Raw genomic sequence first — 25,679 nt, 5'->3', positions numbered from 1 at the left:
AAAAATTGTAATAAATCCTACAAATGTGAAGCAGATTTCTTAAAATTTGCTGGACTTAAACTTCAGTCTGTGTACAGTCATTCCCCAAAGTTGCAGTTATCTTGGTTGCTTTGCATAAAAGTCAGGTTCTTTCAAAATTATGCTCCAAATGGTTTGATTTGTTGGTGAAATAGGCCTCTAGGCAAAATGTCTTTTCCTTGGTTGACCAAGACATGTTGGGGAAGACTATTGTTTCAATTGACAAGATGACTGTTCCAATCATCTTCCCAACAAGGCGACTGTTCCAATCTTCTTCCCCAACAAGACGATTGTTCCAATTGACAAGACGACTGTTCCAATCGTCTTCCCCAACAAGACTATTGTTCCAATTGACAAGACGACTGTTCCAATCGTCTTCCCCAACAAGACTATTGTTCCAATTGACAAGACGACTGTTCCAATCGTCTTCCCCAACAAGACTATTGTTCCAATTGACAAGACGACTGTTCCAATCGTCTTCCCCAACAAGACTATTGTTCCAATTGACAAGACGACTGTTCCAATCGTCTTCCCCAACAAGACTATTGTTCCAATTGACAAGACGACTGTTCCAATCGTCTTCCCCAACAAGACTATTGTTCCAATTGACAAGACGACTGTTCCAATCGTCTTCCCCAACAAGACTATTGTTCCAATTGACAAGACGACTGTTCCAATCATCTTCCCAACAAGGCGACTGTTCCAATTGACAAGACGACTGTTCCAATCGTCTTCCCAACAAGGCGACTGTTCCAATCATCTTCCCCAACAAGACGATTGTTCCAACTGACAAGACGACTGTTCCAATCGTCTTCCCAACAAGGCAACTGTTCCAATCATCTTCCCCAACAAGACGATTGTTCCAACTGACAAGACGACTGTTACAATCGTCTTCCCAACAAGGCGACTGTTCCAATCATCTTCCCCAACAAGACTATTGTTCCAATTGACAAGACGACTGTTCCAATCATCTTCCCAACAAGACTATTATTCCAATTGACAAGACGACTGTTCCAATCGTCTTCCCAACAAGGCGACTATTCCAATCATCTTCCCCAACAAGACTATTGTTCCAATTGACAAGACGACTGTTCCAGTCGTCTTCCCAACAAGGCGACTATTCCAGTCGTCTTCCCCAACAAGACTGTTGTTCCAGTCGTCTTCCCCAACAAGGCGACTGTTCCAATCATCTTCCCCAACAAGACTATTGTTCTAATTGACAAGACGACTGTTCCAATCATCTTCCCCAACAAGACTATTGTTCCAATTGACAAGACGACTGTTCCAATCATCTTCCCCAACAAGACGACTGTTCCAATTGACAAGACGACTGTTCCAATCATCTTCCCCAACAAGACTATTGTTCCAATTGACAAGACGACTGTTCCAATCATCTTCCCCAACAAGACTATTGTTCCAATTGACAAGACGACTGTTCCAATCATCTTCCCAACAAGGCGACTGTTCCAATTGACAAGACGACTGTTCCAATCGTCTTCCCAACAAGGTGACTGTTCCAATCACCTTCCCCAACAAGACTATTGTTCCAATTGACAAGACGACTGTTCCAGTCGTCTTCCCAACAAGGTGACTATTCCAGTCATCTTCCCCAACAAGACTGTTGTTCCAGTCGTCTTCCCCAACAAGGCGACTGTTCCAATCATCTTCCCCAACAAGACTATTGTTCCAATTGACAAGACGACTGTTCCAATCATCTTCTCCAACAAGACTATTGTTCCAATTGCCCTTACGACTGTTCCAATCATCTTCCCCAACAAGACTATTGTTCCAATTGACAAGACGACTGTTCCAATCATCTTCCCCAACAAGACTATTGTTCCAATTGACAAGACGACTGTTCCAATAGTCTTCCCAACAAGGCGACTGTTCCAATTGACAAGACGACTGTTCCAATCGTCTTCCCAACAAGGTGACTGTTCCAATCATCTTCCCCAACAAGACTATTGTTCCAACTGACAAGACGACTGTTCCAATCGTCTTCCCAACAAGGCGACTGTTCCAATCACCTTCCCCAACAAGACTATTGTTCCAATTGACAAGACGACTGTTCCAGTCGTCTTCCCAACAAGGCGACTATTCCAGCCGTCTTCCCCAACAAGACTGTTGTTCCAATCGTCTTCCCCAACAAGGCGACTGTTCCAATCATCTTCCCCAACAAGACTATTGTTCCAGTCGTCTTCCCAACAATAAGACTGTTCCAATTGTCTTCCCCAACAAGATGATTGTTACAATCATCTTCCCCATGTCTTGGTCAACCAAGGAAAAGACATTTTATCTAGAGGCCTATTTCACACAAAAAAAAAAAAAAAAGAAAGAAAGAAAGAAAAATTCACACCATTTGGAGCATCATTTTAAATAACATGATTTTTATGCAATGCAACCAAGATAACTGAAACTTTGGGGAATGGTTGTACACAGACTCAAGAATTTTGCTGGACCTTTGTAGGATTTATTACAATCTTTATGGGTTCTGTTTTTTTTTTGGGGGGGGGGGGTCACCCTGTAATATTTCCACCAAGCTTGAAGGAAATCCATCCATCCATTTTTGAATTATCTTGTCCAGTCTCTCATACTCACACCACGCAAACAATACACTGCTGTCACCGATCAGCAGGGGGCCAATGAATGGATTTCAATCAAATTTGATGAACTGAGATAATGTTCTAGGAAATAAGAGATTCGGTTTTGGAGGTGATCTAGATTGTATTGTGGAATTGATGGCTAGAAGAATGTTTGGCATATATGTGTAAATTGCCACTAAGGTCATGTGTAAAAACACTAAATTTTGCAGAGATGTTTTCTGATATACAATTTTTTTTTTTAATGGACATCATGCCATGCTCAATAATAAATAGCAAAACCCAAAATAGCCGCCATACCATGCACAAATGTCTTCAAATTGCGCTCTTTATTATTATATGAAGTGTTTTCTGTTTTCCTACATACTGAACCCAATCCAACCAAAAATACACTGATTTTTCTTTCACTTTCTTTTTTGATCCAGAACATTATTTTTGGATGCAGGTTCCAACAAGACATTTTAAGCAATATGTGGCCATGGTGACAGTATGTACTGTCTGAGTGCCTTCCAGTTTTTGTTTTTTAATCCAACTGCCACATAACAGAATATTTACAGAGGAATCCTTCAAATGGTGATAGATGCACCAAATTTGGCAAAAGTACACCTTAGATATTACTCTTTTGGAAAAAAAAAACAAAAAAAAAACGACAGGCCTATTGAATTTTCAATAGGCAGCCACGCAGGGGTCAATTGAAGAATTACATAGGGGTCAAAATATAAAAATGCTCCAGTCATATTGAAAATTATACCACATTATGTCTGATTGTAAAGATTCCAAAAAGGTATGAGTTTTTTTTGTTGTTGTTGTTGTTATTTTGAGTCTGTGTGCTGAATAAATTAATTCATTCATTCAAAATTCATTCCTTCATTCAACTCTCAGTCTGATCCTTGAACTTATCCACATTGTGATCTTGATGTCAGAAGAATAGGACAGATGCATGCAGTCTTTTGTATCACTCAACACATTTATTTCTCATGTTTTGCCTCCATCAGCAGGTGATAAAGGAATATCAAAAGAATCCTGATCAGACTTCATTCACTTAGTCACGTCTCATCCCTTCAAATATTACAACTTCAGTGGCATTAGCTTTGTTTAGGGAGAATTAAATTATTAAACATTTCCCAATTTTATCCTTCATTACATGCATTTCTATATTTATCTGATAAATATTCAGCAAAGTATATTTGTTGACTGAAAATTGCTTCAATATCATCCACATAAATCTTTATAAATATCCTTCTGACCCTTTAAAATAAACATTTTTAATTACTGTAAATGTCCTTCATCATTAATCACATAATAGTATTACAACAACCTTGTAAACATCTTATGAGCAATATTTTCATGAAGTTTGTCAAACTTTACCTTTCATAGTGACAGAAAATGGCAGACTACGGATGTGCTTTCACATTATTCACCTTTTCAACAAGTTAATGCAGGTCAGCAGGTGTCTTCAAATGGCTGTTAAAGTTTGTTGTCAGAATGAGGTGGAGTATCCTAAATAAATAACTTTCATTTTGCAAAGAAAACCTGCTTATGTGAGTGTTGCTTTAAATGGAAAGGAGCTGCAGCTGGCCACGCCCACTCTCTGAGAGGGCTCCAAGAGGCAACCTCTGGCCTTCTAAAATGAGGCCACCCAGAAGAAGAAAAAGATGCAGTTCCTTGATTGGCCTCTTGAGGCTGGCTCCAAAAGAGAGCACAGTCATAGAAGCCCATGTTAAAATGTTCAACTTTAGAGCAGAAATAAACCCATTTACAGCCTGATACCAAAACAAAAAAAAGGGCAGTGGTTGATTTGATTGATAACTCCTGTGCTGCTTCTGAGAGGATCTCAGAGTTCTGGTGGTACAGAGTTTGCTAGATGTGGCTACTAGTTGTTATGGAGGACCGTGTCCATTCTAAGCATTTTATTACAAATATCTCTGTAATGTGTGGTTAATTGCCCTAACAGATCATCTATATCTGTAATGGATTTTTTCTGTCAAGTGAAATTTTCACGTTATTTAATTTTGTATGCTGATAGAGTCAGCACTTTTAGCCGCTATTGGTAGCTTGATGACCTTAGGTCCAGTTAATCCAGGATTACCGAGGACATTAGCGGGTCATAATTTTTAATGCCCTCACCAAAGTCAGCAGTTAGGAAAGTTACCACCCAATCCCCAAAAATATGATTTAATAAACACCCAACCCAAAGTTGTTCGCTTGTTAGCTTTAGCTTGTTCAGTAACTGTAAAACAGGAGTGTTGTTTACTCTCCATTCTTCCTACCCGGGTCACACATGGTCTCGCACACATCCGACCTCTTTAGCCATTTATGGGTTGATCGTGACCTAGGCACAGTAATCACTGCCAACATGGGGACTCACAAAGCAGCAATTTTTGACATTCAAAATGGCTCTTCTTTTGAGTGACGTCAGCTGGAGCAAACTGTTAACTAAAAAAAAGATATTTACTCTTACTGTGAGCTTCAGCGCACAAATTTGGTAACAAGAACAATGGTTCTACTTTGACCTGTAAATTCCCGCAACTTTTATAATAGCAAGTAGCCAAAATAACACTCATTGTGAAATATTAATACCATTTGAACTAAAGAGGAAGTGTTTTTCTTCTAGTCTGACTTTAGAAAGTCCCTTTTATTAAAAATAATAATTCTCTGGCATCCTGTCCAGAGTGTACCACGCCTCTCGCCCTATGACCCCTGGGATAGGCTCCAGCTCCCCACCCCCCACCAGTGAATAAGCAGGTATAGAAAATAAATCTGCCCCACAGACTGTGTGGGTGTATCACACAATACATAACCCAGCCCACATGCTGTGTCTCTCAAAGCAAACAAGAATCAGATGCGATTTTTTTTTACATATGTCACAGATATAAAAATCTGTATTTTTCTTCTAAGCCTACATTTTGTTTACTGTTGAATAGTTTCAACATACACAGTCATAAAAGTATGATACTCTGGGAATGTGTAAGATGAAACCTGAGATATATGTAAATATATAATAGATTTTTTTTTAAAAAACAACACTATTTTGCACAATATGACTCCTTTAAGGTTTCTAGTTTATGTGTGAAGGGGGAGTCGTTTTGGGAGGATTATGTGTGTGTGTGTGTGTGTGTGTGTGTGTGTGTGTGTGTGTGTGTGTGAGTGAGAGAGGGTGGGGGGTTGCCACTTTTACTGTTGCTAAGCAATAGGCCAGTCACAGGCAGACATACCCACATTCATATATACGCCTGACTTTTATATACAAGATAAGTTGTTAGTTGCTGCTTTTTGGAGTTCTGATAATGTCACTGAAGTGGTTCAATAACCATAACTGCTGTAGTGTTAAAAAAAAAAAAAAACCTCTCACAAACACAATATTAGCATTTGTCGATTTGTGGGACACAACATGAAAAAGAAGGACATGCACATGTCCAAATCCCCCCCCCCCCCAAAAAAAATCTTTCTTTTTTGTAAAGGTGCACTACACAACTGGATTCCTGTATTTCTGTTCTAAATAATAATTAGAACTTGGAACACCATTTGTCATCTTGATCCAATCGAACTTCTTGCTTCAAGACTATGAATCTTTGCCATCTTGAAGCATCATCAGTCTGTGTTCATTCTTCCTATACCTCCCTGGTACCGTACGTCCTCTTTGCCAGCCGTCCCTCTCTCTGTCTCTTTCTCTTGTAAAGGAATGCGGTAGCGTGATCTCTTTACTTTGAATCGACCTGAGCGCGAGATGTCCATGTTTCGGCGGCACGTTTGCTCATTGAAGAATGAATCCAGATGGGAATCGTCGTAGGTGTCCCTGAAACTGGGGCTGTTACTGGAATCTGTCTGACAGTCGGCGTGGTCAGTGGCTGGTTTGGAGGCTGCTGCAGCGGCAGGGTCTTTGGACTTCTCAGGCCGTTGAGCAAAAGGGTCAAAGTCAGGGCCAAAAGTGTGGGACAAACCTGCGTCCTTGTGGCCTGAGCTCTTCTTCTTTGGCAAGAACGCCTTCCACCATGGCTGCCTCTCTGACATCTTTCACAGAACCGGAACTGCAACAACAGAAATTCTTATGAGCAATTACTTCACTGGCGTTACTGTGCTTTCCAGAAGTGCTAAGAGTTCGCCTCTGACCTCACTTGACTCTGTGGAGATTGCTTGTATATGTTCCGAACTGGGCAAAATGGGAATTTTATATATATAAAAATAATTTTTGAATACAGCCACCGCTTGTAGAAATCTTTTCAGGTCTAAACCTATCTCAGCTGCTCAACAATTTTGCAAATTATTTGATCTTAAATGGTTCAGGTATAGGATTAGAATAAGGATCTGGGTTAGGGTATCATTTTTGTAAAAATGCATAAGACATTTGGAAATTGGAACAATACTCGTACTTCCACTTCCAGACCACAATCAATTCTGCGCACTTATATGGTCCAGGTCCCATTTGAGAGTAGTTTGGAATTGAAAATCATTTGGAGCACACCTTTATATGTTCCACAGTTTGTGAACCGGAAAAAGTGGGATTTACTTTTATTTTTAACCCACGAATATGATAAATACAAGATTCCAGACCACAGCTTTGCACACTTCCAGGAGTCTTACAAGTAGTACACACACACACACATATATATACATACACACACACGCATATATATATATGCACATAAATCTTTTGATAATTTGAACAATAATCCTGTTTTGCGCAATTTCTGGAGTTTTGCGCAGATATGGTCCAGGTATGGATGAGCAGATACTGGCAGAATGTGTGGAACATATTAGTTCTGTCTGATGTAACTCCTCATCCCTTCTAATCCAGTTAAATCAAGTTGCAAACACAAAACACATTTTAAAAAATTGTCTATGATCTGATTTTCCTCTGAAACATGCTGAAACATACCTCCAGTTTAAATATTTAGGTTTTTAATGCCAGGCTGAGATTTTGCACACGCATTACAGTATTCTACTGGTGAGACAACGTTTTAATCCCAAAACCAGCCTTGCCATGTTTGTTTCCTGTGTCTGTAAAACTGGTTTAATGAGTCGTGAAAGCAGAAGAACAAACCCAAGCTGTGATTCACAGAACAACAATGCGCAAAACACAAAGGATGCCGCTCGCTTACCTGAGTATGAAAAGACCTTTTAAACAATCAACACCGACGTGTGACTTTGATCTTAGACGGTGCTGAGATCTAAATTTGGAGTAAAATGTCCTCAGTAGTGCTGGAGCGCTCAGAACTGTGACAGCGACCCTTCAAACCGACGGAACCGGATCCATTTTACGCACGGACAAGCTGTCGTGCCGCTTAACATCTCCGACCTCCTGTCGCTTTACTTTTCCTAATCATGTCAGATATCTTCAATCCTCTAGAAACCTGTGATCGAAATGACACATTTATAAGCAGCGACTTTGGGTCGGAGAATATCCTGGTTTCCGCCTCCGAAACTATCGTGTGCCATGCACCTGTGTGCGCACTTCTGATTGGATGAAAGCTCAGGTGCTGTCACGAGAGCGCTGCTGAAGGTTGAATTGCCCTGACAGGTAGGTTGGGCTTGTGGTTGCTTGGCAGCATAACCTTTTGGGACCTTGCACCTCTTCACCAGCAGAAAAAAAAAACACTTTTGTATGCGTCTCATCCAACCCGCCCAGGGAGCCAAATTACGCTGACGTTTGTGGCCACCCAGTAGTTAGGCCGCGTGCACCTGGATATTATCATGTAAACCAGTGGAACGGGATTGCAAAATGTTTATTCAGTTCTATTAATGATAACAAACTAGGCTGTGCGTGATTTGTCTATTATTAAAAATTGACAGTGCCCAGGAGAAGGCTTTGTGTTCTAAAAGTGGAATGGTACTCACTATGGCACTCTTTCACCCCACTACCTCATTAATTTACAGAAATGGTGATGATTGTTATGGGAACCAGATAGAAAAATGAACTACATTAGTTTTTCACCTGAAGTAGTAACTCAGAATGTTTTGTAATGATGCCTCACATTTACCCATTCACATCAGGGTGCTTCCATGCAAGGTCCTCAACTGCACACTGGGAGATCCAGGAACTTGTTCAAGGGGCCTTCTTGATTTTTCTGTCTGAATGGGAAATTGAAGGAAGGATCCTCTGGTCTCAAATCCACCACTTTAACCATGAACCCATCACCTCCTCATAGTGCCAAAAGTAAGTGGAATCATGGATATGTACAGTTTTTTTCTCCGTTATGTTATTGTTATGGTTATGGTTATGAATGAATGAATGAATTTATTCAGCACACACAGTCCAAAACAACAACAAAAAACTTACAACGAAGAAAGAAAATTGATTAATGATGCATCTGTGTGCCTGACAGGGTATAGGCAGAAGCAAAGCTTATTAACACCTACCCCTTGAACCAATAATAAAATTATCTAGTCCAAAAGGAGTGGGGGGAAGTAAAAAAAAAAAAACATCTATTCCCACTCCCTTTTTCAACCACTTCAATCTCTTCATCTTAAAGGACACAATCTCTTCTGCTACCGAATAAATTTACATGTACAAATTTACATTTACAATTGGCAACACACAAAACTCAACCTTCTTCAGCAGATACATATCTTGAAAACATCATGTCTTTATATTGATTTTTAAACTGATTGCTGTTTGGACATTGTTTGAGTTCTTCTGTCAGGTTATTCCATATTCTAGGGCCACACATGGAGACATAGAAACCTTTCCTGGTCGTCCAAGCGCCAGCAATTTTAAAATGATACAAGCCCCGTAAATTATATTTTCCCTCTCAGCAAAAAATTCTTGAATTCTAAAGGGCACGTGTTTATTTTTCACTTTGTACATTAATTGAACAGTCTTGAACAAAATCATATCATGTAGTTTTAATATTTGAGATTTAATGAACAGTGGGTTGGTGTGATCTTGATAACCTGCATTATGAATTGTTCTTAATGCTCTTTTTTTTTTTTAAATGAATAATGGTTGCAATATAGTTTTATAATTGTTGCCCCAAACTTCAGCACAGTACGTCAGGTAGGGCGCAACCAATGAACAATACAAAGTATGTAGTGCTCCGCAATCAAGAACATGCTTTGCTTTATTTAATACTGCAATACCTTCTTTTGAATATGTTGAATATGAGCTTTCTAATTAATTTTTTTCATTAATAATGACACCTAAAAACTTATTTTCTTTGACACATCTATGTTTACCCCTTGTATACTTAACTGTATTTGTATGTCTGTTTTATAATTCCCAAATAACATTAATTTAGTTTTTGACAAATTTAATGATAATTTGTTTTTATCAAACCATCTCTTTAACTTTATCATTTCAGTTCCTAAATCAGATAACATTTGTTGCAGATTTTCTCCTGAGCAAAACAGGTTTGTGTCATCTGCAAAGAGAACTGCTTTAAACACATCTGAAACTTTACATAAATCATTGATATATAAAATAAATAATTTTGGTCCCAAAAAAGAACCCTGTGGAAGCCCACAAATGATGTCCAGACATGAATAACAGTAGTTCCCGAGTTTAACAAACTGCTTCCGGTTTTGTAAGTAACTTTTAATCCAACTCAGAGCCACCCCTCTGATCCCATACAGTTCCATCTTTTGAAATAATATATTGTGATCAATTGTGTCAAAAGCCTTTCTTAGGTCAATAAATAAATCTAATACTATTTCCCTTTGGTCCACATGTTTATTGATATCTTCTATTGAATCGAGCAATGCCAGTGAAGTGGACCTTTTTGATCTAAAACCATATTGACTTTCATCAAGCAAGTTGTGTCATTCTACAGATTTAACCAGTCTGCTGTTGTAAAGTTTTTCCAATATCTTAGAAAATTGTGACAATACAGACAGGCCTGTAGTTAGTAAAAAGATGCTTGCTACCAGATTTAAATAGAAGTATCACTTTTGCCACTTTCATACCATTAGGAACAATTCCAGTTTGAAATGAATGATTTATTAAAAATATATGATAATGGTTTTGCGATTTCAGTAATTATTCGCTTTACTAAGGGTATATGTACCTCATTATGATCCATTGACTTTTTACTTTTACATGTACTAACTACATTAATAATTTCCCTTTCATCTACTGGGCCAAGAAATATTGTGCGCGGATTTGTAGTGATTAATTGCTGATTTTCCCATGGGCTGTGTGGAATTTCAGCTGCCAGATGTGGCCCAACGTTAGCAAAAATTTTTATTGAAACTATTCACTACTTGGCTCATGTTATATTCATCTTTGTTATAAGTAAAGTATGTTATGTAGTTATTTGATTTGGGTTTATTTACTATAATACTATTCAGTATTTTCCATGTTTCCTTTATGTTGTTTTTATTATTGTTTAGTATTTTTCCCAAGTATGATTTTTTTTACAGTTCCACATAATAGTTGTTAGTTTATTTTTATAGTCCTTATATTTAATCTCTCCCTCTCTTGATTTACTTTTAATGAATTCTCTGTATAGCATATTTTTCTTCTTACAAGCCTTTTGAAGACCTTTTGCTATACATGGGTTAACTTTATATTTATTATTTTTATTATACTGTATAATTGGACAATTTTTGTTGTATATATTGAGAAATATGTTTTCAAATTTGGAATAGGCTAATTTGGAATTTATTCTCATAAATGGGATTCCAATCCTGTAAAAGTAAATCATTTTTTCAGGTAGTGATAGCTTCTTCAGATTGCAGGTGCTTGCAATATTGTATTTTCTCAGTACATTTTTTTATTGAAATTTATATCAGTTACTATAAAAATTGGTAAATGGTCACTAATATCATTAATTAATAAGCCACTTAATGTTTAGTTATTGATATCATTTGTAAGTATATTATCAATGAGAGTAGCTGAATGTGAAGTGATTCTTGAAGGCCTAGTAATGTTTGGATATAAATCTAAACTGTACATAGTATTAATGAAATCCTCAGTTACTTTATGCTGATACGGGTTTAAGAGATCAGTGTTAATATCTCTACAGATAAATACTCGCTTATTACACATCTTTGAAAAAACTTCTCTGTCCAATTTTGAATCTCTTCAATTTTAGAGCCAGGAGCTCTACAGTAGTAATTAAATGTTTACCTTTTTCCATACCTATTTTGATTATGATGGATTCAAAAAGATAAGATTTTCCACCGCCATTGTCATTTGATCTTTAATTTTGTAGTTAAGCCTTTTGTCAACATGCAAAGCTACTCCTCCTCCTCTATTTTGTCTATTCAGATGATTGAATTCATAACCCTCCAACTCATAGTTTGTATCATCACCCTCTGCAAGCCAAGTTTCTGTTATGGTAATTATACTGAAGGGTTGACAAAATTGTTTTAAATAGTCTTTGATACTCCCAAAAATTTTGCACAGACTCCTACTATTAAAGTGGATGAGTGATAATTTCCCATCACTTGTAATGCAGTTATTGTATTGTTCCTCTGTATAATACTGACAGTTACGATTTATGAAGGAATAGAAATGATTGTCCAGATCTATCTCATATTCCAGATCCTGTATATGATGCTCAGTATACTGAAAAGGTTGTAATTCCAGACTCTCATAACCACGTATCATCTCGATTATACTATTACTGTTCAGAAGCACCAATGAATGGTCTGTATGTTTCTCAGTCATTATGAAAATTGGTTGCCTTCATTTACCACCTTTTATTTATATTTTGCCAGTTCCTCCATGCTTCTGATCAGCAACACTTTGGCTTCTTCTGGGGACCCGTTCAATTAGATGAATACTTTACAGTTTGTAGTCGATGTGTTTTTAATTTTTTATTGTTTTCTCAACAAAAAAAACAACTTGTTATAGTTATGGTTATGGTTATAGTTAAGGTTGGGTTTACTGTTTGCCCATGTGTCACACAGTGATGGATAAGGGGCTACCCATCTTGTCACATACTGATATTCAGAAACCCTTTTGTGTAAAAATGTCTTGGTGGCTTCCCTCACTAATCTCCTTCTTGCACAGTCCCTGAGTGTTTGAGACCTGCCTGTTTCAGACAGATTGACAATACATTACCATACCGTTTGTATTTGCAGAGTTCAGATGGAAAACCCAGTAAGTCCTTTTTTTTTCAAATTGAGAAAAATGCAGTTGTAAATGGAGATTTAAAGGAAACCCTATGCAGAAATGCACATACTTTCATCAATAACATGAAAACAGTTTGTTCAAATTCTTTCATATTTTGCACATTGATGGTCCCCTTGACAGCCAAGTACATGTTGGCGTCAGCTAAAAATGTATGGTTTCAGAGATACTGGGTTTTGCATCTGAACTCTTCATTTCTTCATGATTGATGGAAATCAAGTCCAAGACATGTTCAGTGATTTGAAAATGTTCATGTGTTCATCCCTTGATTTGTCTAAAGAAATGTGTCTATAAAAATAATTATTTATATTGTATTAACAATAACCCATATATTTAGTTTCTCCAGTTACTTATAATTTGTGACTTTTAGAGGGGCTGTGTATAAAAATAGCATTTGAATTTATTCATGGCAACTCGTAAATGGTTAATGGTCAATGCTTTAAATGCTTTTAAACCTTCCAAACACCTGACCCTTGATTATGCCGTATTAATACATCAGGAGATGCTGCCCTTTCAGGGCAAATCTCGTGTGTTTTTAGGCCACTTTTTGTGTGAAACTCAGGTCTGAAAGCATCTTTGGATTCTCACTGTGTCTCCCAGATATGACGTTATGGCTTGGAAATTACGTGACTGAAATTCCAGACCGAACAGTTTCATCTAACAGAAAACCTGAGCAGTAGATCGAAAGGAAACAGAGAGTGCCAGTTATCTCTGATCTCCAAAGAGTGAAAGCTGGCATCGCAGCAGAAATGAGTGACGTCTGTCATTAGTCAGAGGTCTACATACCTCAGGGATTCCCTCTCCTCCCCTCGGACAGCCAGGATCACCTGAACATTTCTTTCTTTTTTTTTTCATTTTTGAACATGACTTTTTAATACGAAATAATAATAATAATACATTCTTACTCCTACTCCCTGCAGTTACTCTGATGCAAATAACGTGGAAAAACTGCTCTGACATTTCAGTAGTTATGAAAAATTGACACGTCCAACCAGATATCATTGCAAAAACTGTGGTCCAAACTGACCCCAGAAGAAAAAATATTATGGAGTTACATAAAAATGTAACTTGAATACGTATAACGGCTCAGAAAATATATCAAGAAATATTCCTCTGTGGTGGGGTCAAATGCCAACATTTTGGGTTGGGGTCTGTCTGTTTGTTCCCTTATGACTCTTAGGTCCTCTGGCTGATTGCCATCAAATTTGATATGTTAATGACTGTAAATCCCAGAACTCCTTTTCCAAAATAAACCCTTTAAGAGGGTTCATTTTGGGAAAAGTCAAGGTCGTTTGAGTCAAAAGTCCAAGTTTTGATGTTTTACTCAGATGTCCACCAAACGTAAAAAAAAAAAAAAGGTGGGTACTGGAATTTCCCAGGTGAGAACAAATAAACCAAAGGTCATTTACTGGGGATGAGGGCATTGGGTCAATCATTTAACTTTCCCTCCAGTTTGCACCAAACTTGGAACACGTGTTGGTGAGTTCACGTGTGGAGGAGGTGAATCAGGTTTGTCTTTTTTGTTTGTTTGTTTGTTTGTTTGTTTGTTTGTTTGTTTGTTTGTTTGTTTGTTTGTTTGTTTTTAAGAATGGCAATTGTCTATTTTGGGTCTCTGGTCATCCAACTCCTGAGACAAGGAGTTCTGTTTGACTGTTTCTTCAGGCTGAAATCTAATCATTTATGTGCTGTGACAGACAGTTATATGCAGAATGTTTGCAGAAAGCTAAGTGATGTTATCGAGAGATATTGTGCACAATGTCACCTCTGTCAAACGAGTGACTCTCACTAGTTGGAAACCACATGAAGTCAACATTCCCACACTTCAAATTCACAAAATTATGACGTGAAACTCACCAATGGAATAGAATGGACAGATTATCTAAACAGATTATTTCAAATAATTATGTAATTTTTCAGAAAAAGGAACTTGTACTCCAGTGTAAATTATAAACTGAAAAACCATGTGCTCACAGCTAATAATAGTTATAATAACTTGTTACATAGGGGTTTCCCAGAAATCAAATCCCTAGCCAAAATAAACTCCAATAGCAAAAGAATAAAATACCAGTAACGAAAAAAAACAATGCAATAATGCACAAAAATTTCAAATTAAAGAGCTTGCAATACATAAACAAGAGTCATCAGGAGATGACATATCCCCATTACTTCCCACAAATCAGTGATACAAAGTGTCTGGGATCACACAAGTAAATCCTTATGCTAAATATGAATGAAATTGGTCAATTGGTTCTTGAGATATCGCACTAAAAAGGGTGGCAGTGACAATATCTTGAATAGCTCACTGTGATCTTTAAATTGCCCCCTAGGTCAACATAAGTGACTATTGTTGGGGGATAACCCAAGTACACACTTATGATAAATATGAATGAAATTGTTCAGCTGGCTCTTGAGATATTGCACTAAAAAGGGTGGCAATGGAAATATCTTGAATATCTCGCTGTGATCTTGAAACTGACCTGAAAGTCAACATAATTGACTGGTGTTGGAGGATCACCCAAGTACCCTCTTATGCTAAATATAAATTAAACTGGTCAACTGGTTCTTGAGATATCACGCTAAAAACGGTGGCAATGACAATATCTTGAATATCTCACTGTGACCTTGAAATTAACCCCAAGATCACTGTAACCGACTGGTGTTGGGCGATCACCCAAGTACACCATTATGCTAAATATGAATGAAAATGGTCAACTGGTTCTTGAGATATCATGCTAAAAAGGATGGCAATGACAATATCTTGAATATCTCACTGTGATCTTGAAATTGCCCCCTAGGTCAACATAACTGACGGGTGCTGCGGATCACCCATGCACACCCTTATGCTAAATATGAATGAAATTGGTCCATTGGTTCTTGAGATATCATGCTAAAAAGGGTGGCAATGGAAATATCTTGAATATCTCGCTGTGACCTTGAAACTGACCTGAAAGTCAACATAGTATTATTAGACGGTATTGCTTAAATTTTCATTGTTACGCAGATGATACCCAGCTTTATCTATCCATGAAGCCAGAGGATACGCACCAATTAGCTAAACTGCAGGATTGTCTTACAGACATAAAGACATGGATGACCTCTAATTTCCTGCTTTTAAACTCAGATAAAACTGAAGTTATTGTACTTGGCCCCACAAATCTTAGAAGCATGGTGTCTAACCAGATCGTTACTCTGGATGGCATTTCCCTGATCTCTAGTAATACTGTGAGAAATCTTGGAGTTATTTTTGATCAGGATATGTCATTCAAAGCGCATATTAAACAAATATGTAGGACTGCCTTTTTGCATTTACGCAATATCTCTAAAATCAGAAAGGTCTTGTCTCAGAGTGATGCTGAAAAACTAATTCATGCATTTATTTCCTCTAGGCTGGACTATTGTAATTCATTATTATCAGGTTGTCCTAAAAGTTCCCTAAAAAGCCTTCAGTTGGTTCAGAATGCTGCAGCTAGAGTACTGACGGGGACTAGCAGGAGAGAGCATATCTCACCCGTGTTGGCCTCCCTTCATTGGCTTCCTGATAATGCTAGAATAGAATTTAAAATTCTTCTTCTTACTTATAAGGTTTTGAATAATCAGGTCCCATCTTATCTTAGGGACCTCGTAGTACCATATTACCCCATTAGAGCGCTTCGCTCTCAGACTGCGGGCTTACTTGTAGTTCCTAGGGTTTGTAAGAGTAGAATGGGAGGCAGAGCCTTCAGCTTTCAGGCTCCTCTCCTGTGGAACCAGCTCCCAATTCAGATCAGGGAGACAGATACCCTCTCTACTTTTAAGATTAGGCTTAAAACTTTCCTTTTCGCTAAGGCTTATAGTTAGGGCTGGATCGGGTGACCCTGGACCATCCCTTGGTTATGTTGCTTTAGACGTAGACTGTGTTTCATAATTATTGTATGGCCTTGCCTTGCAATGTGGAGCGCCTTGGGGCAACTGTTTGTTGTGATTTGGCACTATACAAGAAAAAAGTTGATTGATTGATTGATAATTGACTGGTGTTGGTGGATCACCCAAGTACACTCTTATGCTAAATATAAATTAAACTGGTCAACTGGTTCTTGAGATATCACGCTAAAAACGGTGGCAATGACAATATCTTGAATATCTCACTGTGACCTTGAAATTAACCGCAAGATCACTGTAACCGACTGGCGTTGGCCGATCACCAAAGTACACCCTTATGCTAAATATGAATGAAAATGGTCAACTGGGTCTTGAGATATCACGCTGAAAAGGGTGGCAATGACAATATTTTGAATATCTCGCTGTGACGTTGAATTTGACCCCAAGATCGCCGTAATCCACTGGTGTTGGGGGATCACCCAAGTAAATCCTTATGCTAAATATGAATGAAAATGGACGACTGGTTCTTGAGATATCGTACTAAAAAGGGTGGCAATGAAAATATCTTGAATATCTCACTGTGATCTTGAAATTGCCCATGAGTTCAACATACAGTAGTGTTCAGAATAATAGTAGTGCTATGTGACTAAAAAGATTAATCCAGGTTTTGAGTATATTTCTTATTGTTACATGGGAAACAAGGTCCCAGTAGATTCAGTAGATTCTCACAAATCCAACAAGACCAAGCATTCATGATATGCACATTCTTAAGGCTATGAAATTGGGCTATTAGTAAAAAAAAAGTAGAAAAGGCGGTGTTCACAATAATAGTAGCATCTGCTGTTGACACTACAAACTCAAAACTATTATGTTCAAACTGCTTTTTTAGCAATCCTGTGAATCACTAAACTAGTATTTAGTTGTATAACCACAGTTTTTCATGATTTTTTCACATCTGCGAGGCATTAATTTTGTTGGTTTGGAACCAAGATTTTGCTCATTTACTAGTGTGCTTGGGGTCATTGTCTTGTTGAAACACCCATTTCAAGGGCATGTCCTCTTCAGCATAAGGCAGCATGACCTCTTCAAGTATTTTGACATATCCAAACTGATCCATGATACCTGGTATGCGATATATAGGCCCAACACCATAGTAGGAGAAACATGCCCATATCATGATGCTTGCACCACCATACTTCACTGTCTTCACTGTGAACTGTGGCTTGAATTCAGAGTTTGGGGGTTATCTCACAAACTGTCTGCGGCTCTTGGACCCCAAAAGAACAATTTTACTCTCATCAGTCCACAAAATATTCCTCCATTTCTCTTTAGGCCAGTTGATGTGTTCTTTGGCAAATTGTAACCTCTTCTGCACGTCTTTTATTTAACAGAGGGACTTTGAGGGGGATTCTTGCAAATAAATTAGCTTCACACAGGCGTTTTCTAACTGTCACAGCACTTACAGGTAACTCCAGACTGTCTGATCATCCTGGAGCTGATCAATGGGTGAGCCTTTGCCATTCTGGTTATTCTTCTATCCATTTTGATGGTTGTTTTCCGTTTTCTTCCATGCGACTCTTTTTTTTTTTTTTTTTTTTCCATTTTAAAGCATTGGAGATTATTGTAGATGAACAGCCTATAATTTTTTGCACCTGCGTATACGTTTCCCCTCTCTAATCAACTTTTTAATCAAACTACGCTGTTCTTCTGAACAATGTCTTAAACATCCCATTTTCCTCAGGCTTTCAAAGAGAAAAGCATGTTCAACAGGTGCTGGCTTCATCCTTATATAGGGGACACCTGATTCACACCTGTTTGTTCCACAAAATTGACGAACTCACTGACTGAATGACACACTACTACGTATTATTGTGAACACCCCCTTTTCTACTTTTTTTTTACTAATAGCCCAATTTCATAGCCTTAAGAGTGTGCATATCATGAACGCTTGGTCTTGTTGGATTTGTGAGAATCTACTGAATCTACTGGTACCTTGTTTCCCATGTAATAATAAGAAATATACTCAAAACCTGGATTAATCTTTTTAGTCACATAGCACTACTATTATTCTCAACACTAGTGTAACTGACGTGCTGCGGATCACCCAAGTACATCCTTATGCTAAATATGAATGAAATTGGTCAAGTGGTTCTTGAGATATTGTGGTAAAAGGGGGGCAATGGCAATATCTTGAATATCTCGCTGTGATCTTGAAACTGACCTTAAAGTCAACATAATTGACTGGTGTTGGAGGATCACCCAAGTACACTCTTATGCTAAATATAAATTAAACTGGTCAACTGGTTCTTGAGATATCGCACTAAAAACGGTGGCAATGACAATATCTTGAATATCTCGCTGTGACCTTGAAATTAACTCCAAGATCACTGTAAATGACTGGCATTGGGGGATCACCCAAGTACACCCTTATGCTAAATGTGAATGAAAATGGTCAACTGGGTCTTGAGATATAATGCTAAAAAGGGTGGCAATGACAATATCTTGAATATCTCGCTGTGACATTGAATTTGACCCCAATATCGCCGTAATCCACTGGTGTTGGGGGAATCAACCAAGTAAATCCTTGTGCTAAATATGAATGAAAATGGTCAACTGGTTATTGAGCTATTGCACTAAAAAGGGTGGCAATGACAATATCTTGAATATCTCACTGTGATCTTGAAATTGCCCACTAGTTCAACATAACTGACTGGTGCTGTGGATCACCCAAGTACACCCTTATGCTAAATATGAATGAAATTGGTCGAGTGGTTCTTGAGATATCGTGCTGAAAAGCGAAAACGGAAAACGGACATGCTGAGCAACATATCCCCTCATATTTCATACCGGGGGATAATAAAGTAAGAGGTGCGACTTTTACCCCATATATATATATATATATATATATATATATATATATATATATATATATATATATATATATATATATACCCGTCTAATTGTATATGAACACAGATGATGCCTCAGACAATTCAAATTACGTCTGCACTCATGATGACGAAAAGTGCTGCCATCATTGTCGTACCGTGTGCGCACAAGTCCGGTTAGTTATTGTGAAATAATAAAGCCGGGGAAGAAAAAAAAACTTTGTGTGTGTCATTGTATTGAACAACAGGTTGAACCAAAATGTGAGAACTATGGGAACTTCAGCAGAAAGGCAGCCAGTTGGACTGGTAGAGTCAGATACAGCAGCAATCAGCAGACTCCTTTGTCTTATGATCATCGGTTGCACAAACATACTTTGTTAACCTCATTAAACACAGCACCTCAGCTTTCAGTCTCTCTTATTCGTCACACGACACAAGATATTTGTGGGTCAGATGGCATGTGGCGAAAAATGACAAACTGCAGTTTCTTGCAGAGCGTTTAGGTGGAGTAAGTCTCTGCTATTCTCGTGAATGTAATGGCTTTCGGTGTATTACATCGTGTCGTTGTGTTTGATTTGAGGATTGTATTGTTTGGTGTGTTTCCTTTTGCTCTTGTGGAATTATTACGGGAAATGGAGATTATTAGTCAAAAGGAAAGCCTTTCACCTGAAACCTATCCCTGCTGGTCATGAGTTCAGTGCTCTGACACTTCATGAAACATGTAGGAATGTATGAAAAAGACATAAAAACAAATCTAAATAAAACAGGGCTTTTTTTTTTTCATTTTGTATTTTGGATGTAATGAACTCATCAGCGTTTATTTATTTGTCAGTCTGTCTTTTAGCAGGATTACGTCAAAACTACTGCGCGGATTTTGATGAAATTTTCACCACAGATCGATATTGGGGCAACAAAGACTCCACCGAATTTTTGGAGGTGATTCAGATCCGGAATGAAGGAAGAAGAGCATCCAGCTTTAAACTTGATATATAAATACAATTTATATATCAAGGCGCTTTATACAATATAAAGCGCCTTGGGGCAACTGTTTGTTGTGATTTGGCGCTATATAAAAAAATTGATTGATTGATTGATTGATTGATCCCAATGCGAAATTGCTCCCTTTGCTGAAGGTACATTTGGGCAGGAGTAAGCTTTGGGAAATCCACCTCAATAGTCAGAGCTCTATTGAGCTGAGTATTCCATTAACTTTAACTAGTAATGACTTCATGACTTTCTTTGCTAACAAAATTTTAACTATTAGAGAAAAAATGACTCATAACCATCCCAAAGACGTATCGTTATCTTTGGCTGCTTTCAGTGATGCCGGTATTTGGTTGGACTCTTTCTCTCCGATTGTTCTGTCTGAGTTATTTTCATTAGTTACTTCATCCAAACCATCAACATGTTTATTAGACCCCATTCTTACCAGGCTGCTCAAGGAAGCCCTACCATTATTTAATGCTTCGATCTTAAATATGATCAATCTATCTTTGTTAGTTGGCTATGTACCACAGGCTTTTAAGGTGGCAGTAATTAAACCATTACTTAAAAAGCCATCACTTGACCCAGCTATCTTAGCTAATTATAGGCCAATCTCCAACCTTCCTTTTCTCTCAAAAATTCTTGAAAGGGTAGTTGTAAAACAGCTAACTGATCATCTGCAGAGGAATGGTCTATTTGAAGAGTTTCAGTCAGGTTTTAGAATTCATCATAGTACAGAAACAGCATTAGTGAAGGTTACAAATGATCTTCTTATGGCCTCGGACAGTGGACTCATCTCTGTGCTTGTTCTGTTAGACCTCAGTGCTGCTTTTGATGCTGTTGACCATAAAATTTTATTACAGAGATTAGAGCATGCCATAGGTATTAAAGGCACTGCGCTGCGGTGGTTTGAATCATATTTGTCTAATAGATTACAATTTGTTCATGTAAATGGGGAATCTTCTTCACAGACTAAAGTTAATTATGGAGTTCCACAAGGTTCTGTGCTAGGACCAATTTTATTCACTTTATACATGCTTCCCTTAGGCAGTATTATTAGACGGTATTGCTTAAATTTTCATTGTTACGCAGATGATACCCAGCTTTATCTATCCATGAAGCCAGAGGACACCTACCAATTAGCTAAACTGCAGGATTGTCTTACAGACATAAAGACATGGATGACCTCTAATTTCCTGCTTTTAAACTCAGATAAAACTGAAGTTATTGTACTTGGCCCCACAAATCTTAGAAACATGGTGTCTAACCAGATCCTTACTCTGGATGGCATTACCCTGACCTCTAGTAATACTGTGAGAAATCTTGGAGTCATTTTTGATCAGGATATGTCATTCAAAGCGCATATTAAACAAATATGTAGGACTGCTTTTTTGCATTTACGCAATATCTCTAAAATCAGAAAGGTCTTGTCTCAGAGTGATGCTGAAAAACTAATTCATGCATTTATTTCCTCTAGGCTGGACTATTGTAATTCATTATTATCAGGTTGTCCTAAAAGTTCCATAAAAAGCCTTCAGTTAATTCAAAAATGCTGCAGCTAGAGTACTGACGGGGACTAGAAGGAGAGAGCATATCTCACCCATATTGGCCTCTCTTCATTGGCTTCCTGTTAATTCTAGAATAGAATTTAAAATTCTTCTTCTTACTTATAAGGTTTTGAATAATCAGGTCCCATCTTATCTTAGGGACCTCGTAGTACCATATCACCCCAATAGAGCGCTTCGCTCTCAGACTGCAGGCTTACTTGTAGTTCCTAGGGTTTGTAAGAGTAGAATGGGAGGCAGAGCCTTCAGCTTTCAGGCTCCTCTCCTGTGGAACCAGCTCCCAATTCAGATCAGGGATACAGACACCCTCTCTACTTTTAAGATTAGGCTTAAAACTTTCCTTTTTGCTAAAGCTTATAGTTAGGGCTGGATCAGGTGACCCTGAACCATCCCTTAGTTATGCTGCTATAGACGTAGACTGCTGGGGGGTTCCCATGATGCACTGTTTCTTTCTCTTTTTGCTCTGTATGCACCACTCTGCATTTAATCATTAGTGATCGATCTCTGCTCCCCTCCACAGCATGTCTTTTTCCTGGTTCTCTCCCTCAGCCCCAACCAGTCCCAGCAGAAGACTGCCCCTCCCTGAGCCTGGTTCTGCTGGAGGTTTCTTCCTGTTAAAAGGGAGTTTTTCCTTCCCACTGTAGCCAAGTGCTTGCTCACAGGGGGTCGTTTTTGACCGTTGGGGTTTTACATAATTATTGTATGGCCTTGCCTTACAATATAAAGCGCCTTGGGGCAACTGTTTGTTGTGATTTGGCGCTATATAAAAAAATTGATTGATTGATTGATTGATTGATTGATTGATTGATTGATTGATTGATTGATTGATTGATTGATTGATTGATCCCAATGCGAAATTGCTCCCTTTGCTGAAGGTACATTTGGGCAGGAGTAAGCTTTGGGAAATCCACCTCAATAGTGGAGCAGATAACTGTAACAAATGTTCATTTCTGGAAACAAGCACCAAAATTGGCACACATACTCCTTAAATATTACTCTTGTGAAAAAACTGAGTATTCACTTGAATTGTCAATAAGCAGCCAGATAGGGGTCAGTTGAAGAATTACACAGTGGTCAAAATTTTAAAATGTTCAAGTCATATTGAAAATTATACCACATTATTTGTCTGAACATTAATATTCCAAAAAGGTATAGTTTGGACTATCTATGATTGAATATTATGGAGTTATGGGGTAAAAACATTAAGAATGGTGACAAATTTCAGTTTGTACAGGGGTCAGAAGTTAAAGTTGCTCCAATTTTGGTAAAAAGTGGTGCAAATTATTGGGTGAACTAATAAGCTTAATAAATGGAATAGTTTTGATTGTGCTAAATGCTTGGCCTGCAAGGTAAAGGTCAAACAATGTCGGCGTCCATTGGATTCTATGGCATGTGATGTGACATATGTTACCCTGTAACGTGATAACTAAGCATGACACATGGTGCAAACTATTCCTTTTTAAAACCCTATTTATTCAATCAATAATTTGCAATCACTTTTTACAATATTTGGAGAAACTTTAACTTTTGACCCCTGTACAAACTAAAGCTGACCTTTGTCACCATTCTTGCTGTTTTTACCCCATAACTCCATAACATTCAGTCAAAGATAGTCCAAACTATACCTTTTAGGAATATGTATGTTCAGACAAATAATGTGGTGTAGCTTTCAAGATGATTGGAACATTTTAAAATGTTGACCCCTGTGTAATTCCTAAATTGAAGGCTACCTGGCCACCTATTGAAAATTCAAGTGGATACTCAGTTTTTTCAAAAGAGTAATGTTTAAGGAGTGTTTGTGCCAACTTTGGTGCTTGTATCACCATTTGAAGGATTCCTCTGTAAATATTCTGTTATCTGCTGCACTACAATGCCTTATGTGGCATCAATAAAATCCCGAACCCACTAGTATTATGATTTGCGCCTCATGGTTGTCTTTTCAAATATCTTTATGAAAACTGGACTTTTTGTTATGCTTTGTGACTTCTCTTGATAATATGACTATAACACACTGAGACATGTCTGCTTGAGGTTTGTTCCTATAATCAAAACTTATAAAAGGAGCTCATTCATTCATTCATTTTCTGATGTTCATCTGCAGGTCCAGGTCCAGCTGGCGCCAGCAGATGAAGCAGTTCTACACACAGGAGGAGTTTTTCCTGTAAAAGTGTGACCAGGGTGCTTGTTCATGTGGGTAAGGTCTAGACTGTAAACCTTTATTGCGTGTTCTGCTTTGAGGTAAATTATGTTACCTTATATTAAATGGATGTAAATGGAATTAATGATTATATTTCAAAAAGCTTATTATTTGAAGTACATTAACTGATTTGAATAGCAATTTTAAGTTAGTCAAACACAACACTCCAATGAGAAACAGAACCTTACGTACCTAACTGGAACTCTTTGGTGGGGCATGTGCTGGTATCACGCATTGCTGCATCCACCTCTCTACGGAGCTGTCTGGTGGTCCTGGATGACAACCACCCAGGCAAACAACCAGTCCATCCCCACTTCTCAGAAGTAACTATCTGCCACAACCAGGTGAAGAGTGGGTGTACCCTTTGCCGTCTCCTTCCACTGAGGGTCCTCAGCAATACCTAAATTGCGCCAAAAGAAATGGCCAACGCTGGCCAAAATGTCACAAATATGATTCCCTCTTAATGCATGTGATATTCCCTGTGTACCTGAGTCACCCTGTGTACCCGTTTGTTTGACACAAAGGCATTTCAGCAGTTCCCGAGGATTACCCCAAGATAGATACACAGTAGCAAAGACGTCCAGTCGTCACCTTTGGTCATCTTCCAAGAGTGTTAAAGCTTTTTCACAGACTTATCACATTATGCTGTATATTTTGTGCTAACACTTTTTGAAAATTCCTTGCAGACTCGACATAACATGATATAAATGTACACGTAACCATACATGTCTGTAATGGTGTTTTTAACTGTGTGTGACTCCATCGTATGACTTCATTATGAAGTCATTCATGACAATAAATCACAAATATTTTTGCTGATCAAGATACGCTATCTAGGCTTCTTGATTGTTGAGATATACCAAAAAGGGTGTTTTTCAGACTATATTTTCTTTGACCTTGACCTTTCACCTTTCACCAAATTACTCGAAAATATAATCATCTCTATATATGTATCCAAGAAAAATTCCTACCAAATTTTTTGAACGTCCATCCAGCTGCTTTGTTTGTTTGTTTGTTTGTTTGTTTGTTTGTTTTGCAAAATACTGACGTATACTGTGGCACTTTTTCTTTTTCAAAGTAGTTTAGTCAGCTTTGCTCTAAAACACTGAAAATATTCCTTTATTTGGATATTTCCACAGTGCAGCTGTAACTATTAAATTCTGATTTGCAAACAAGCTGCTAAAGCAATTATGAGCATTTTATTTAATAATCAAATATCTGAAATTTCACCAGGAGATTACAATTCACTGTGGAAGAAGACAGCATGCTCAGATCCTATATTGGATACTACACCACAAGATGGAGCCAAACATTTGACATTTTGTTGCTTTTTAAAGGTCATGCAGTCTGAGTCTAGTATTAAAGTCAAGTGACTTCATTTATTTTTAATATTAACCCCAAGCAGAGTTCAAGATTTCAAACAGAATGAAGACAGTAGCAGCTGAAATCTCAAATGATGAATTATTTAATGTTACTCATGCAGGTAAAGTGTCTCCA

At 37.9% G+C, this 25,679-nt stretch overlaps 1 protein-coding gene and 1 long non-coding RNA gene across 2 annotated transcripts; both read right to left on the bottom strand.

Moving 5' to 3' along the window:
• Positions 1-4,071: 4,071 nt before the first annotated feature.
• On the bottom strand, positions 4,072-23,145 carry LOC117501997. Its single transcript, XR_004558154.1, has 3 exons — positions 22,944-23,145; positions 21,213-21,218; positions 4,072-4,082 (listed from the first exon to the last, which is right to left on the bottom strand). It is a non-coding gene; the product is annotated as an uncharacterized LOC117501997 (long non-coding RNA).
• Positions 6,069-8,045, bottom strand: LOC117501996 (proline-rich protein 15). Its single transcript, XM_034160976.1, has 2 exons — positions 7,718-8,045; positions 6,069-6,646 (listed from the first exon to the last, which is right to left on the bottom strand). Exon 2 carries the CDS (start codon positions 6,627-6,629, stop codon positions 6,210-6,212), a length of 420 nt encoding a protein of 139 aa, XP_034016867.1. The 5' UTR covers positions 6,630-6,646; positions 7,718-8,045; the 3' UTR covers positions 6,069-6,209.
• Positions 23,146-25,679: the final 2,534 nt, after the last annotated feature.

This window comes from Thalassophryne amazonica, chromosome 20, assembly GCF_902500255.1.
Source record: "Thalassophryne amazonica chromosome 20, fThaAma1.1, whole genome shotgun sequence".
NCBI classification, from domain to species: Eukaryota; Metazoa; Chordata; class Actinopteri; order Batrachoidiformes; family Batrachoididae; genus Thalassophryne; species Thalassophryne amazonica.
This window is presented reverse-complemented; position numbering and strand designations above follow the sequence as displayed.

Coding starts and splice junctions, on each gene's coding strand:
- LOC117501996 (XM_034160976.1), bottom strand. CDS start 6,629: ATGTCAGAGAGGCAGCCATGGTGGAAGGCGTTCTTGCCAAAGAAGAAG.